Below are 16506 nucleotides of genomic sequence, written 5' to 3'. Positions count from 1 at the left end.
ATCACTCTATATATTAAATAATTAGGGAATTAATAATGGTATTTTTATTTACATTTCTATATATCATTCAAACAGACCTTAACAGACTTTTAGTATTATTTAAAAGTTTGCTTCATTACTCAAATAAAAAGGATAAAAAGGTTTTCCCCTAATACCATTTAATGATCCGCGCTTTGGCAAGCTTTAAACTAATTTTAAATATGTTCTTAACTTATATAGATAGGGTGTCTAAGTTGTCGTAACTTTTCTAAGTCATTAAGTGGGTTTAGCTGCTGTTAATTATTTGACCAGAAAATAGTAAAAGGGCCAAATTAAAAGAGAAAACGTAAGTGGCTTGAAGATGGCCAAGAGCTATATTTCTCCCCTTTTGTTTTTCGCGTATTCCCCAATGCTTTCTCCTTCCTAAAATTTAGCTGAATGTAAAATTGCAATAACAAGCGGTTTATGGAACTCTCAGCCACTGACATTAAGTGTCAAGTGATTGCCTTGAATAATTACCAATTTGATTTAATTTTAGCCTTTTTCGGATCCCTAGCAATGTCACTGCCTGGGGGATACATAAAGATCTTTTGTTCTGAGTTATGGTGATGGGAAGCAGAAATGAACTTGACAATGTTGGCTGATGTATGATCGATGAATAGCAGTGGGAAGATCCCCAAAAGCTGAGTGGGAAATTATACATGTGGGCAGAAAAACACACGGAAATAATAAAGCATATGACTGAGTAGAGAATCCTAGAGATATGAAATAAAATATATAGTTAAACGTTTATAAAAAATATTAAAATAAATTAAAACATTTTTCGAAATATTATTAACAAGAAAGGAAAGCTAACTTTGGGCGGAGCCGAAGTTGATATACCCTTGCAGAATACTCTATATATTATATTCTCCAAAATTATTCATATGATGCATTCTTAATACTTATAAAATATCCCAACTTCCTAACTTTAAGAACTCCAAAGTTATGGCATTTCCGATCGTTCAGTTATATGGCAGCTATAGGATATAGTCGGCCGATCCTTATGAAATTTGATAGGTCAGATTGATTGGCCAAAAATAAAAGCCATAGAAAATCCCAACTTCCTAACTTAACAAACACTAAAGTTATGGCATTTCCGATCAATCAGATATATGGCAGCTATAAGATATAGTCGTCCGATCCTTATGAAATTTGGTAGGTCGGATTAATTGGCCAAATATAAAACCCATAGAAAATCCCAACTTCCTAACTTTACAAACACCAAAGTTATGGCATTTCCGATCAATCAGTTATATGACAGCTATAGGATATAGTCGGCCGATCCTTATGAGGTCGGATTGATTGGCCAAATATAAAACCCATAGGAAATTCCAGCTTCCTAACTTTACAAACACCAAAGTTATGGCATATCCGATCAATCAGTTATATGGCAGCTATAGGATATAGTCGGCCGATCCCGGCCGTTCTGACATATATACTGCGTGCAAAGGAAAGAAGGGTGTGTGCAAAGTTTGAACTCGATAGCTTTAAAACTGAGAGACTAGTTTGCGTAGAAACAGACAGACGGACAGACGGACAGACGGACATGGCTATATCAACTCAGGAGGTGATCCTGATCAAGAATATATATACTTTATAGGGTCGGAGATGTCTCCTTCACTGCGTTGCACACTTTTGACCAAAATTATAATACCCTCTGCAAGGGTATAACAATAAATACAATTACTGTTTAAAAGTTGGCCATACGCACTATGCTTAAATAATTCAGTTCCACATTTGGCACAATTAAAAACTAAAAACGTACCTAACAATTTTTTTTTAATATTTAAAAATTGGCAACAACTTACTTTCAAAACACAAGTATTGGCACTCTCCATGAAAAAAGAACTGCACTCTGCATTCGTGTAATTTATAGAATGCAACCCAAATGGGTCATATCCACGCCCATTAATCCCCCGAGCAATATTCAAATTGTTCGAGCAGCGCAGCCAAATTAGATTGCCACCCACTTAAGTGTCTACTTATAGAGACTGTCAAACTAACGGCCGAACTAATCCGCCTGACAACATGTCACAGGAAAATAAAAATAATAAGAGGAAACTCACCTAGGTGGCGGACCATTGGACCATCGGAAGAAATAAAAGATAAACATATGTTCTATTATGGATTTGGTTTGGTTTTGCTTGGACAGCTCGTAAAAGCTGCAAATCGATCGGAGATCGCTGAGTCCGCGAACCGAGGAAATTGTGCCTTTACTCAGATTTTCCGATGACGTCCGCTTTTTCCTCTTTCTCTCCGGTGGACACTTGATGACAGTTTTCCGCGAAAACCTGAGAAATTAAACAGAGCAGCAAGTGCAGTGAGAGAGGAGCGTCAAATTAATTTGTGTTTTGATTTAAATTATGGTCAACACGCCGCCCGGATAATTCAATTAAGTTCTATATAAATACAGCATGCATATTATTTATTTTTCAAAATATTATTTATACTTATAATTTATATTCCGGAATAAATAACGACGGGTCCGCCGGGCGGCTCCATGGACTGTCAAGTCGATCGGCGTGGACCGCCGTGGCAGTGCCATCTTGAACGTTCCGCCAGCCTCACGCGAGAAAATCGCGCGCATCGTCGTCGTCGCTTCGTCGCCGCCCACTCGCATTTTCACTTTTACACGCCCGAAAGGAAAACACACAGATATAAAGTGCAATATATATAACATAATATTTTTGTGGCCCAGTGCAGATTTTTTGGAAATCATGTCACTTGCAGTGCCAGCTCAAAAGCGAGGAAATTCTAGCCATAAAAGTGTAAAGAAGTGTTTAAGTGCCAACTGATCTCAAAAGTTCATAAAATTAAGATGTATGTAGACTAAAAAAATATATTTTATAACATTATATATATATTAAAAACAAATTTTATTGAGATACAGAATTTCATATAAAGTAAAAGAGAATCAAAAAACAAAATTAAACTACTTAAAATATAAAATAAAAAATTAACTCATATTAATATCTTAAATATAACACATAAAATCGGCGGCATAAATATATCATAAATAAACCAAAAAGGCCTATAATATATTTGAAATTACAGAAATATATAATTGAATTTTAAAGTGCTGTTTTTTTTTTAAATATTGTAAAACAAAGGATAAAGGCTTCAGTAATTTCAGTTCGCGGAAGTTAAATAAATAATTATAAATAAATAAAGCAAACAAAATAAATAAAACCGTAGCCCCTCTAATAAATAAAATAAATTGTGGTGTGGATACAAAATAGATTATTGTTTTAGTGTTATCAATTACCCAAAATACATTTCTTAAAAAACATGATAATAATTAAATGACATCTCAAGTGTTGTAAATTTGCCTCGCTTATTGTTTGTTGATTGTATCTGCAGCGCGTCGTGTGCGTATCTGTATCTGTATCTGTGAGTGGTATATCCGCGAGTGCGTTCGCTTTGCGTCCAAGAGAGATTTGACCTCGCACTTCACCCATCAAGTGAATTCATTTGTCGCTCGACTCACGCGATCTACGGTCTCTTCGTCATCGGTCGTGTGTCTTCTGGATCTTGGATCTCCGCAAACACCATCACTCGAGCAATTTGTCACACAAAAGAAATCAATTTAGTCTACGAAAGTGCTCCCACATAACTAGAGCCAATTGCCATTGAAGTAAGTCACTAGCTAAGTGGAAACTAAACGAGCTTAACACAAGTAACTAAAACTTAAACAAATTCCAGCTGATCTCTTGGGAATAGATTTTTGGGATATTTTGCCGGTCGCATTCAATATTTATTACCCCTGAATGCCCAACATGTGGGCCACATTGCAACAAAAATAGCCGGCATTGAAATAAATTTAGCGAAAACACAAAAAAATCGGAAAATAGATCGTGGAAAATGGAAAAAACAGCCATCCAAAGAGAGCAATCCGAAAAAAGCAATAGAAAAATTATTAATTAGTTTTTGGACAAACTCTCGGCCTGTGTTGTGTTCGACAGCTCCGTTCCATTAAAATCGCTATATTTAGGATAGCGGTCCATAAATCTTGCGCATCAAATGCAAATAAAAGAAATAGAATTAAGTTATGGTCTACGAATCGCTTGTTTATAGTTCGATGCCGTTGACAATTTTTATTTGTTTAGAGGTGCGTTTGGATGAATTAATGCCGATCCCGAGTCAGCTGGTGTCCAGCACGGGTCCATAAAATGGTATCCAATTAGTGGACACAACACAAATAAGCGCACACAAAACCCACCGGCAGATGACCCCAAAAACTAAAGCAATTTGTCAGGGTTTCGGGATTGGTTTGGGGCCTCGGCCTCGGCCACGGCTTTGGCATCCATTTTCCGTATTCGTATACGGTTTTGTCATTACGGTCAATAATTACCGCAAGCATGTCAACCGAAATTATTGCCCAGATAGATTTTCCAACCCCGTTTGCCACTCTTCGGTTTAAGTGTCCGGCCATGTGTTGCAGTCAAACCGCAAGGACTCTCCGGGTCCTGCCTTTCCTCCTGGGCTGCCCGTCCTGCCCGCCCTGCCGGAAATAATTACTCAGCTTGCTTTTCTTTTGAGTGGGCGGCGGCCATGAGGGGACTTTCCCCACATTTAATTTATATTATTTGTGCTTCCTTTTGTCTGCCTCGGCCGGCGCCCCAGCTCTCCACCTGCGTTCACCTGGCTTTATTAGTAGTTCACCGTCCGTCCGTCCGTCTGTCAGTCGTTCTATCGGTCTATATCCCCCATTCTCCCCTCCATCCCAGCACATCCGACCAAGGACCACGACCATGTCCTGGCTCCTGCTGTTGTCGTTATTCAACCACTAAACTGTGTTTTGGCTTTTGTTGCATTTTCAACCGCATTCCTGAGGTTTCTTCAACTTCGATTTTCCAGTTGAGTTTCTAATAATATTATTGGAATTGAAGGGTTCTCGCTGTGACCAGGGTGAATATTTGATGTGGAGGAAGTTTGCGGTTAATATTTCAACTCCACAAACAACTTTAGCTCCGAGTATTTTCTGTTACCGAAATGCTTTGGTGTGAATTATTAAATAACATTTCCGCTTAACCAACACGCTCACCCCTCAGACATTCAAAAGTCTGGCGGAGGTCGCAACCGAATCGTGGCTATAACCGTTGGTCAAATTCAATTCAATATTGATCGCCATTCGGGCCAGTCCAAACTGAAGGGCCGAACAATAAGGACACAAAAAATCGAACTGCAAGAACAAAAAGGGTTACTAGTTGCCACACATGAACACTCCGAGAATATACTGTAGAACTTTAGCTCAAAAGGACATATTGATTTAAATAATTTAAATCGGTTACCGCTTTATACGTGTGGCATCAATTAAAATGAAATCGACATATCACATCATAGCTTAAATATATTTTTGATTGCTTTTGTGACCTACGGACGGTCACATATTTATAGCCCTTTCTTATTTTTTTAATTACATTTTTGAGTAATTAAAACAGTAACAAAGGAATTTAAATATTTTTAAGTAATTAAAAAAATAACCAAGGCCTTTAAGAAATATATTTTTTACGAACAATATCTCTTATAATAGCTAGTGCAATATTTGTTACTCCGATTTGTTCAATTTATTTAAAATGTAGCTTAATTTAACATTAACATTAAATTAATAACGAATCCATTTTTAAAAGAAAGTTGTGCAATATTTCTTATGAAATTTTTCGCCGTGTAAAAAGGGCAATGAATGGACAGAAGTAACTATCCATATGCGGATACTCCAACATATATCTTGGATCTCAATGGCTGACTTTTTATGGCGGCCATTTACTGGCACCCACTGTACCTGTGGGTGGATGGAACAGACGTGACCCACTGTGTCTGTCGCAACTCGTGAGCTGCGAGTAGGATTGGTAGAGGGGACTGAGGGGCTGAGGGGGCACCTGGCATCGGAGGAAGTGCGGAGTAATTGCTCGAGATAAGAATATCAGATTAGATAAATCGGTAAACAGTTAGGTACAGACTCTAGCTCCCGATAAGCAGTAGATTGGTATCAGAACTTTTTTGTGTACTGCGTTAATTTATATTTGGCCTTAAGTCGCTGGGGTGGGGGTTATATATAACCCGATATCAGTGGTATACATATCTTCTGTAACTGCTTTAATGGGGTCTAGTTAATTGGTGCACCCGATTAGGTAAATGTACACCGAATTTCGGTGTTTGCTTTAATATAATTATTAACTAATCTGATGTAGGAATTCTTATACTATTTCACATCGTTGTAGAAATCATTGAAAGTATGGCACGCAATTCTTATCAAGTGATAGTCAATTGGCTAAAGGAAAATTTGTGAATGAAAGTCTAGAAACTATATAGCTTTAAATCAACCTTGATTGTGTCAATAAAATACAATTAATTATTTTAGCTTTTTATCTCAAAAGCTTCGCTGTATTAGTCAGCCAATGAATACAATCACATTATAACTCAAGTCGTTAATGGATAATTGAATTTTCGATTTTTCTATTTTCGATTCCGGCCGTAGCAGGTAAAAACCAATTGTCCACCCCACAAACCGATAGATATCTTTTAGGGAGGGGGAAAGGGATAGCAGCTGAGAGTCAGAAAGAGATAGAGACAGCGACTGGGCCGTATGTAAAGTGACACACTTTTACCACTAAATAGTCGCTTATTATAATTTGATGGCACAATGACAAACAAACCCACAAAACCCAGCTTTCCTTCGCCAGCCAACACGTATCGGTTATTTACCGGTTCTCTATTGGATATATAGGATTGCCCCCTATATGGTATATAGTCCGGCAAGAGAGTCCATGTTATGGCCACGGCTGAGAACGGCTGTCCGGTCTCACGACCCACAAGTCACCCACTCGAAACTCATCGATACTTTGGCTACGTGGCAAGCTCATTGGTCTCCATTTTCTCCATTTCTCCGTTTTCCCCACGAACGCTGGTATTTGTGTAATGGCCCTGCAGACACACAGACTGATGGACGGACCGAGAGATATATCCGTACATATAAATTCAGAGCGGCCACTCGCATGAGTTTAGTTTATATTTATGAGCATTATAGTGCGGATATATGGAGCGCGAAGTCGAGAGTTGGAAAGTAATTGCAGTGACTGTTTATACTCCTTTATGATATTTCCGGGACTCGTCGTTGTTTTTCGTCATGCATTTTGGCAGTGAGCGTGGTGTTTGCTGGATTAAGTGCGGTCTGAGGGACGCCATTTACCCCACCCCCCTCCCGAGTCGATGCACTCCGTGGGCTCGATAAGATAGTCAATTAAAGAGCTCGACAACCTGTACTATACTGCACGCGGATAGTGATAGGAAAATCAAACAAAGCCAACTTTTCGACTGGACGGTAGCGGGAGAACACTTTTCGGGCAGGAGCAAATGTTTGGACAGAGAAAACTAAAGCGTGAGAGACGGCCAAGTGAAACTTACCTGACGGCATTCAGCGGGCAATTATGCGATAAGCCCTTATCAGGCTGCAGATAACGCTTTTCCGAGCGGCAGACACTCACACATTTGGTGGTACAGAGAGTTATGAAATCGGAATACGAATTTCGGCTCCGTTAGTTGCCCTCCGTTGGCGTCTACGTGCGGTTGTCTCCTTGCCTTCGTCGCTTTCGATCAGTGCAGTTCGCGCGTGTTTTCCGAGTGCCTTACTTGATTGATTTCCCTGATATCTCCAGATAAACGTACACGATATCTGCCCTAGATATGGGGTTTGTGGCATAAGGTGTGTGAAAATTGAGAATAGAAAAACGTTTGGAAGAAGTTGTGTACGCAAAACTTTAAAACAACTGACATTTGTGAGTATGAGTCGTTAAAATTGAAAATGTTTATTTTATGTCTGAAAAGATTTATATTTTTATTTGCCAATCTTTAATTGAGTAATTGCGCACTTCAACAAATAAAAGTCAAACTGTTATAAACTCAAAAACTGCCTTAGATTGCAGTGGCTAAGCTTTTAATCTCGTAATAAAAGTCTTACACAGTTTCACTCAACGTATTATAACCACTTATCTTCACCTGTCTCTCCGCGAATTTCTGGGGATTAGTCATTCTACCACTGAGACTAAGACACTATCTGAAGTTTCTCTGCAACTGCAGATAAAGACCTGTTCATCCCCGGTCTAGCAACTCCAGTTGCTTGGATATGCGTATGAGTGTGCACCATATTGTCTCCAAAAAAGCAGGAAAAAAAAGAAGAAAAAACCACAATAAAGCAAACAAGCGAACGTATAAAACTCGAGATAAGATAAGGAAACTCGCTCAACAAGTGAATGGGGAACACGGAGGGGGTCGGAATGTGAATCGGACATATGGGGCGTACATGCGAGTATACGGCTATAGTTCACAATGCGACCATGGACAAGTGACATCTTTACGAAATGTCAACTGTCAGGGCGGTGGAATGGCAGGATGGCAAGACGCTGACAGAGAAAACACCGAGAATCGGGGCCAAAGTGTCCCTGGGCCCAAGAGCACGACCAAGACTCAGCTGCCCACATTTGCATACAATGGGCAAAGTTTGATTATCTCTCGGTTCCGGCGGGTGGCGCCGGCCCCCCAGCTCAAAGGCAGCTGGGCAAAATATTGTCACTAAAGTTAATTAAAAAACAGCCAGGGGCCCAATATGTATCCACATGCACACCCCCACACACACACACACGGGCGGATTGGAATCTGGTTTAATAAAAATGCCAAAGGGTGCCATGGGTCGAGGATGGAGGTGATGTTGAGGTTGAGGTTGTGGGACTGGAACTGGAACTGGGGGTTGAGCTCCGGCTTTGGGGGTAGCTCTCTGTCAACGCTGCGTGGGCAAACAAAGGCAAATAAATAGAAAAGAGATACTCAATAATCAATAGATAAATAAAATTACAAGGTGACAGCAGAGCAGCACCGATGAGGACGGCACAGCTGGCTGGCAGGCCCCTCCCCCAGATCCCCTTCTATATCATATAGCCGAGTGTGCGTTAAAGCTGCAGGAGCCACATCAGCACTACGAAAAGCAACAGCGGCGATAACTGCTCATAATGCAGCAGCCAGGGGCCATCATGAGCAGTATAAGCTCGAAAAGTGAATACTCTACTTTACTATATAGCTAATTACAGGGATACAATATGTGTATCGCTGTTAATGGGATACTAAAGAGAGTTAGTAGTTTTATTAATTAGTTAGTCTCATTTTATCCAGGAAAAGCTTTAGGCTTGAACTCAAAACAACTCTTCTTAAATTGATTAATGAGTGGCATGATTCACTGATATATATTTTCCTAAGAAAAGTGTTTTAAGTGTTAAGTTAAGTAAAATTTCATTAAAAAAACTGAATTACAGATTTAACACACTTATTCTAAATTTATAAAAAGTAAAACATCAATATAGTCTTACTCATATACTTTATATGATTGAATGCAAGACTTTAAATGAAGCTCTAATGTACGAAAAATAATACATTAATAAATCCATAAATGTAAGAGTGACATTTATACAAATTTTAAATAAAAGCTTTTTAAATCAATTAAAAAAGTAGCCATACAATTTTAAAGCATCGATGAAGATTTTAATTTTAAGGACGACCGCTCGGTTAAAAATTTAATGAAAAATGTTTATAAAAAAGAATGCTGCAAAGAAATGTAATAAAAATTACTTTTTCTAAATTTATTTATTTTACTTCCCTATGGAAATTATCTTCTATCCATCTTGACTCCTAATAAAAGTGATAATATAGCCAAAATATCCCTTCAATTTCGAATACTCTGACTCTAACTACGTTGGCGTTGGGGTGTTGTCGTCGACATCGTTTGATGTCGCTGGGATAAGCGCGTGGCAAGAGCCAAGGATCTGCAGAAGGAAGGACGTGGGCGGTGGTGTACGACGGAGGGGGGAGTGGCAGGAGCAGGAGCAGGAGCACGCCACTGGCGGACCGATGGCTGCCTTCCTAACACGCTTGCCTCAGCTCGGGGGGAATTGGGGGGATGCAACAAGCGCCTCATGGCACGACAACGATGCGGATGATGACGACGACAGTTGCCACAACCCGGCCAAGAGGAGCGGACGGAGCCAAAAAAATAAAACAAAGCACAAGAGCGCGCTGCTAAAATAAATAAGCGGGCAACGAAAATAGAAAAGCGCGAAAATATGCAAGCGTTGAAATTTATTAAAAAATAATAGAAAAACCGGCGAGTTTCGTGGCGATTATCTGGAGAACGAGAAAATGTGCCCCAAAGTGAGGGTGAACTTAAAGCGTGTGCCCTACGACTAAACCTTAAATTTAAGCAAAAAGATGTTGCAGTCAAAAAACATATTATGGGCTTAAAATATATTGCTTTAAGGTGAGAAAAACTAAAACCGAACTTTAAGGGCGTATACTTGTTAAAAAAATGGTTTTTAATCTTCCCGGATAAAATATATAACAACTATGAGCTGTTATTCATTTTACGTGCAATTTGTTATTGATGTACATGAACAAAGAACAAAATAATTGCACAGATGGGACTTTAAAAAAACTGACTGAAGCTTGTGGTTATTTGAATGACAATAAGGAACTCAGTACAAATATTATAAAACTGTTTATAATATCATAAAAAAAAATATAGTTTAACAATATGTAATAGAGTTAATAAATTAAAATTACCTTTTGCATATGTTTCTAAAACAAGAAAATTATATTCCTGGGCAAAACTGCCAGAGAATGTTTGTTTTTAAATAATATAACTAACTCAGTAAAAGCCCTTTTAAGTGTTTTGGAAACTGTAAAGTGAACAGCTTTAAGTGGCTCAAATTCATCCCGTAAAGCAATAAGGCTAACCGTAATCGCCTTCCTGGCAGTAAACCCATGAAGTGCACATATGTGCTTTTCCAAAACTATCTACCTATATATGTATACAGAAAGCGGTGTATGTGCAGGCGCGTTAATTAAGGCGCCCATGCCTGTGGCCAGTCAAGTGCGACAACAAATAATTTGATTTCAATTTAACTAATTAGCTGAAGCCTTCAACATTATGCGGCCAACTGAGCTCTCGCTCTTCACTATGTGAGCACTCGAAATGCTTATCTGTTTAGCGGCAGATGCCAGCATCTACACGGATCAAAATGTCATTTGGACTTTGATTTAGGATTATAAATTTATGTGTATTATAATGTGCACCTAATAGTTGAATCTTCTCAACGCATTACAAGAACAATACCGTAGATAGCCGATAGACTTAATAAATTTTTTTCTGCAAAAGTTCGCTTTTATAAAAGTCACACTTTTTAAATTCATAAACATCAGAACATTAAATACATATTTACCATGAATTCCCTTCTGCAAGTTGTGAAAATTTTTAAAAATGTGAAAAATTAAAGTATTGTATTACCCTACACAACGATTCATAATCATAAGTAATTTCATAATTTTATTTTCCCAGTGTACTTGCATTAGTGTGTATCTAAATGTCGGAGAGTATGTAAAAGAAAGGCTTTCTTCAATATATAACTTTATTTTCCCAGTGCACTTGCATTAGTGTGTATCCTTATGGCGGAGTGTGTGCACTGGTGTACATCAGTGTGCCATTCAAAGCGGGCACTTGAATGCAGACAGTCGAGTGGCCCAAGTACTGCGGTCAGTCTGTCAGTCAATATGCTTTCCATTCAAATGCGCTTAGCTATGCAGTTAGGCTCCATGGGCGGTGGGATTAGCTAAAGTGGGCGTGGTTTGGAGGCGAAGGACGAAGGATCCGGCAGCCATTTTGACTGCGGTTTTCCCAGTGGATACTTAAAACATTAATAAACATGTGCATGGGCTGCTTATTTCTGAAAAATTAAACTTTGAGGTTATTTTTTGGAAAATCATGAAAATAATAGGTAAATTTATAATTAAATTAAAAATGTTTCCATACAGAATCAATTTCAATAAACTATATATGTCATTGCATACATTTTATCTGTTTCTGCATTGTGGCATTAAATTTATAAATAAATATGTTTCTTTATTAAATTTAAGCAAAAAAGCCTAGCCCTACAGTCTGATATTTTGCTTAGTGACTCTATAAATTTGTCCACTTATCTTTTTACCGCATCCGAACCTCTAATACATGTCTTTTAATCAACAAACACTTTGTCCTCCATTTAATTACAGCTTAAACTCAAGCTCAACAAACTAAAAAAATTATAAGAACTAAAGTAAACGCAGAGGCTAATTGTGAAAGCGAAAAAACTGTGATAAAGAAAGGATAAACAAAGGGGTACAAAACTAAACACAGAAAAAGGAGACCCTCCTGCCAGCAGCAAAATAAAATACAATTTTAATAAAACTAAAACCCGAAGCAAATTAAAAAGCAAGCGACGCCAAATGCGGCACTAAAAGTAATTAGCGACAGGAGCTGCAGGAGTTGGCAATAAAAACAAAGCAAAGGTGTAATAAATGATGTTGCAATCCTTGAGTCTGCACGCGGATAAACTGAGCGGCAATCCACCAGCAACAGAGGCAGCAACAGCAACAGCAACAGAAGCACCAGCAACAACGACAACAGCAGCAACATCGGAGGCAACTTGCGTCGCAGCGACAGAAGCAACAACAATGCTAACAACGGCACCTGTTGCCCATGTTGCTAATGGCAACAACAGCAATTCGAGTGCCGGCAGCAACAGCAACAACCATAGCCTTTATAGCAATAACAATTTAAATACGGGCAACAATAGCCAGCAGCAACAGCAACAACATCAGCAGATACTGCCGGTCAAGTACGACTATTTAGAGAATCTAACGAGCTCGGGAGCAACTTCAGGTGCCATTGCAGCGACAACAACTTTTACGGGTGCTGCGAAAAGTTTCCATCCCTATTTGCGGCCCACCGGCAACAATAGTGGCGGCATCGCAGCATTATCTACAACAACGGCAACGGGAGCAACGGGAGCAACAGCGGCAAAAATGTCGACAACAATGTTTGAAACACTCTTGCACAACCAAATAAATTCCAGCCCAACAGCACTGCCAGCAGCCACAGCAATCGCAGCAATATCTGCAGCAGCAACAGCAACACCAGGCACCGCTGCAACCGCAGCAGCAGCAGCAGCGTCAACGCAGCTGAATTCCAGCATTAATTCCAGAACTTCATTAGGCGACCAGGGTGGCGCCATTGTTGTTGTTTCCCCCGCTCCACCCGTCGCCGCACCACCACCCATCAGCGGCCCAAATCGGTGAGTGTTTTCCCCCTTGTTCGAATTCGAATTCTTGCATCCGGTTTTTTTGCCTCAATGGCGGCTAATGACTGCTAATTACACTCAAATGATTTGATGCTGCACAAGGTAATTTTTCACGGAAAATCGAGGAAATTCAGATAGTTGTTTCCATTTTCAGTTAGTTCTGCGAAGTGCTTTAGGGTTTATTTCCAGTTTAACACAGTTAATCTTGAAAATTATCCCTGTTTTGAATAAGTGATTATGGTAGTTAAGTGTATGTTACTTTCTCAATTTTCTTATATTCTTAAAATACAAAATTACTCAACTATTTAAAAAATGTATTAAAAAATTAATATGAAATGATATATTTCAATGTTAAAGTTACCGCAAAGAAAAATGTTCTTATGATCTAAAAATATGCATTTTAAAATAATCGTTCTGTCCTTAAAACATAAATTTACCAGCTTCGCCCCCACATCTTCGTTGCTTATCACTTTGCATATTACCTTGCCGTTATGGAACATTTCAATTTCCTATAGCCTTCCAGGACATCACCTGCCACCCCCAGACAACTTTGGCTATCACATTTCAAATGGTTATTTCTCGGACGTGCGCCACATTTTCTATTTGGGGGCTTCCTTTGCCCGGAAATTATAAAAATATTCCCACCGAATGTTGAATCCATCGGCGGCCCACTTCCCAGCCTGATTTAATTAAAATAAGTGACAATGTGCATTGGCCAAAGGGCCGGGTGGGCGGAATATTGGGTGGTGGAGAAAGGGGGCGAAGGTTGTGGCAGCCATCAAGTGGCTAATGATAATTGCCATTGCATTAATGTTATTAATTGGCAACAGCCATCAAGGCGACAATTTTCACATAGCCCAAGTCATCAGCGATAATGGCGAATGATTATTGACAGGACACTGTAATTATAATATTAAAGCATCTTCATAATGATCCCAAAGACGATTATCCTGGGGGGATGGTAAGGAATCGTTGGGAACTCGACTCTTCTATGCTGAACCCAGCAATCGTCCATCCGGCCGTCTCTGCTGTCGTTCTCGGTCATTAAATAATAAAGCAGGAATTATTAAATTTATGTTGGGTCATTTTTATACGGCCTCGATTCCACACAGGCGGAGGCTGCAGCCTTATCCAGCCCCAACTTCTTGTAAATACATTTTTTTGCTTCCTCTATCTGTGAGCTGTTTGTTCTTGTTGTGACAGGCGCGGCATAACAAACTGCCATCATAAATTAAGTGCCACGTCATGGCGATGTCGCCACAGTGTACAGTGGTTAAGAATAGAGTTATAAAATTTACGCGAGTTTTTAAAGGTTAATCAAAAGCTGACCTGAATGTCAACTTGCAAAAACATGGTTTGTTCTTAGAGAACTTTGTAAAAACTGAAAGGTTTCTATAAGAAATTTGTAGAATTAATAATGGCTATATCCCATTTAGTTATTAAGAGTAAACGACTTTTATAGGGAAGTTACCAAAAGAATCAACTACAGTTGAATGACAATTTATAAAAATTCATAGAGTTTACGATGCAGAAAGCTCTCAATCTTCATGACAAGTTCGTATTAAAATGTAAAGACTGTTATCTAGAGTCACTAAATAAATATATTTACTTGGAACCATTTACTCACTGTTCGGAGACACTTTGTGCCCCTCGACGAGCAGCGAAAGCTGTTGATTCTCGCATTGAGCTGCGATACCAACATCGTCCTGAGCATCATCATCAAGCTCATTGGCGGCGTTGCTGAAGACACCTGCTGTCCTGGCCCAAATCCCCATTTCCCTGCGCCCACCCACACCAACACCCACACCAACACCCACACCCTTCCCATTTTCCGACGCGCTTCAGCTCCCACCGCAGGCGATTTTCTCATTAAGCCTGGTCGCATTTAAATGAAACTGAATTATTAATGCACAGGAGCAGCCCCGAGAGACCTCCGAGGAGAACTTCGAGGAGAATCGGGCCAAAGGAGCGATAGTTGGCTGGAGAAGGCACTCGGGGAGCGTTCACCCGACTCCCGATGGATTCGCGATGGCTGAAATAATTGCCTGCCCGACTCCAGGGGCAACACACCTGTCGCTGCTCCTTTGCCCGGCACCTCATACTTCCTCAATTTATTTGGTTTTACATTAAGAATGTATTTTTTTTCAATTTATGGTAACACACTCGAGAAATTGGCTGATGCGTAAATGCCTCCCGTTTAGGGATTTATGCTGCAGGCACAGCAATCGCGATGGATTACGTTCGTGCCCCTGCTCTTTGCAACTTGGCTTATTTACCTGCAGGCAGGCCTGAATTTATCACCTTGACATAGACAATTTGGCTCGTCCTCGTTCCGGCTCTAATAGATTAATTTCGTTTTGTCATTCGATGGCCCGCGGCAGCCGCCACGCTTTTCACGGGCTTTTCACTGAGTGTCGCTGGGCTTTCATCTGGGAACGGAGGCAGTTCATAAATGGCTAAGGGTGGAGCAAGGAGTGAGGGTAGATGAATGGCGGCTGCAAGCGCTGGAATTACTTACGCAGGAAATTGGAAAATGAAGAAATTTAAAAGTAAATTGGGAGTAATTTCCTAAATGGCATCGTTTCAGATGACTCCGTGAGATAGCTTGAGTTAATAATGTACCAAAACAGGGGAGAAGTTTGTCACTTTCTCGCCAAGATATTCGGTAATTTCAATTGTCATCCTGAAAGTATGTGATGCTGAAATTGTTATCGGTAATACTATTCCAACTGAGCATATACAAACATCTATTTTCGTTTAAGCTGGGTTAAATGGTAGACCAACCCTAATTTATATCTTACTCCTTAGATTAAGTATGTAAATTAAAATTTATGTGAATAAATTAATGATGGAAATAATTATTGCCTACTAAGAATACGATATTAATACGATTAGATTATAAAATTGTATTTTTAAATTTCATAGATACTTTTTCTTGCTACGTAAACACTGGCACCCTTACTGATTTTTTTGTTGTTTTTTACATTTTAAAATTATCAAAGAAATATCTATATTTAAAAATCCTTTACTAAATAAAAAGGTTGCTTTAGCTAGCGTTTTTCAATTACTTTTTACAATTTTTTAAGGATTAATTTTTCGTGAAACTTTTATTAATTTTCTTAAATAGTAAAGTTAAACAACCGAACCATTATTTTTTCAATTAGGAAACTTAAACATTCAAAAGTTGTAAGATGCCAGAATAGTTTTATTTACATCCGAGATATCCATCTCAACATACCGCTGTCACTCCACCGTAGAACTAACTGACTTAGCCAATTAAGTGCTGAAATTTATTGGGGCAACTGGCTGACAACTTCTGCTTACGGCAAAT

General features: G+C 39.2%; 2 protein-coding genes across 5 annotated transcripts in view; one reads left to right on the top strand and one right to left on the bottom strand.

Annotated features, from left to right (window-relative positions):
* Positions 1-2461: 2461 nt before the first annotated feature.
* LOC108050573 lies at positions 2462-2685 on the bottom strand. Its single transcript, XM_017132298.1, has one exon. The coding sequence runs from the start codon at positions 2639-2641 to the stop codon at positions 2462-2464; it is 180 nt and encodes a 59-aa protein (XP_016987787.1). The 5' UTR covers positions 2642-2685.
* A 4516-nt stretch (positions 2686-7201) lies between these two features.
* The window catches only part of LOC108050586 (CUGBP Elav-like family member 2), a 59984-nt gene continuing 50679 nt past the window's right edge, over positions 7202-16506 (top strand). The window contains exons 1-2 of one of the 4 annotated variants that reach the window (XM_017132322.2): positions 7202-7796; positions 12109-13169. In XM_017132322.2, the coding sequence (XP_016987811.1) occupies positions 12394-13169 (776 nt within the window). In that variant the 5' untranslated portion in view covers positions 7202-7796; positions 12109-12393. The remainder of the gene's footprint in view (positions 7797-12108; positions 13170-16506) is intronic. The other 3 variants (XM_017132320.2, XM_017132327.2, XM_017132321.2) reach the window with 3 other exon arrangements.

This window comes from Drosophila rhopaloa, unplaced genomic scaffold (genome assembly GCF_018152115.1).
Source record: "Drosophila rhopaloa isolate 14029-0021.01 unplaced genomic scaffold, ASM1815211v1 contig_2, whole genome shotgun sequence".
Classification (NCBI taxonomy): domain Eukaryota; kingdom Metazoa; phylum Arthropoda; class Insecta; order Diptera; family Drosophilidae; genus Drosophila; species Drosophila rhopaloa.
Note: the sequence above shows the minus strand (reverse complement) of the source record. Positions and strands in the feature narration are given on the sequence as shown.

Coding starts and splice junctions, on each gene's coding strand:
- LOC108050573 (XM_017132298.1), bottom strand. CDS start 2,641: ATGCGAGTGGGCGGCGACGAAGCGACGACGACGATGCGCGCGATTTTC.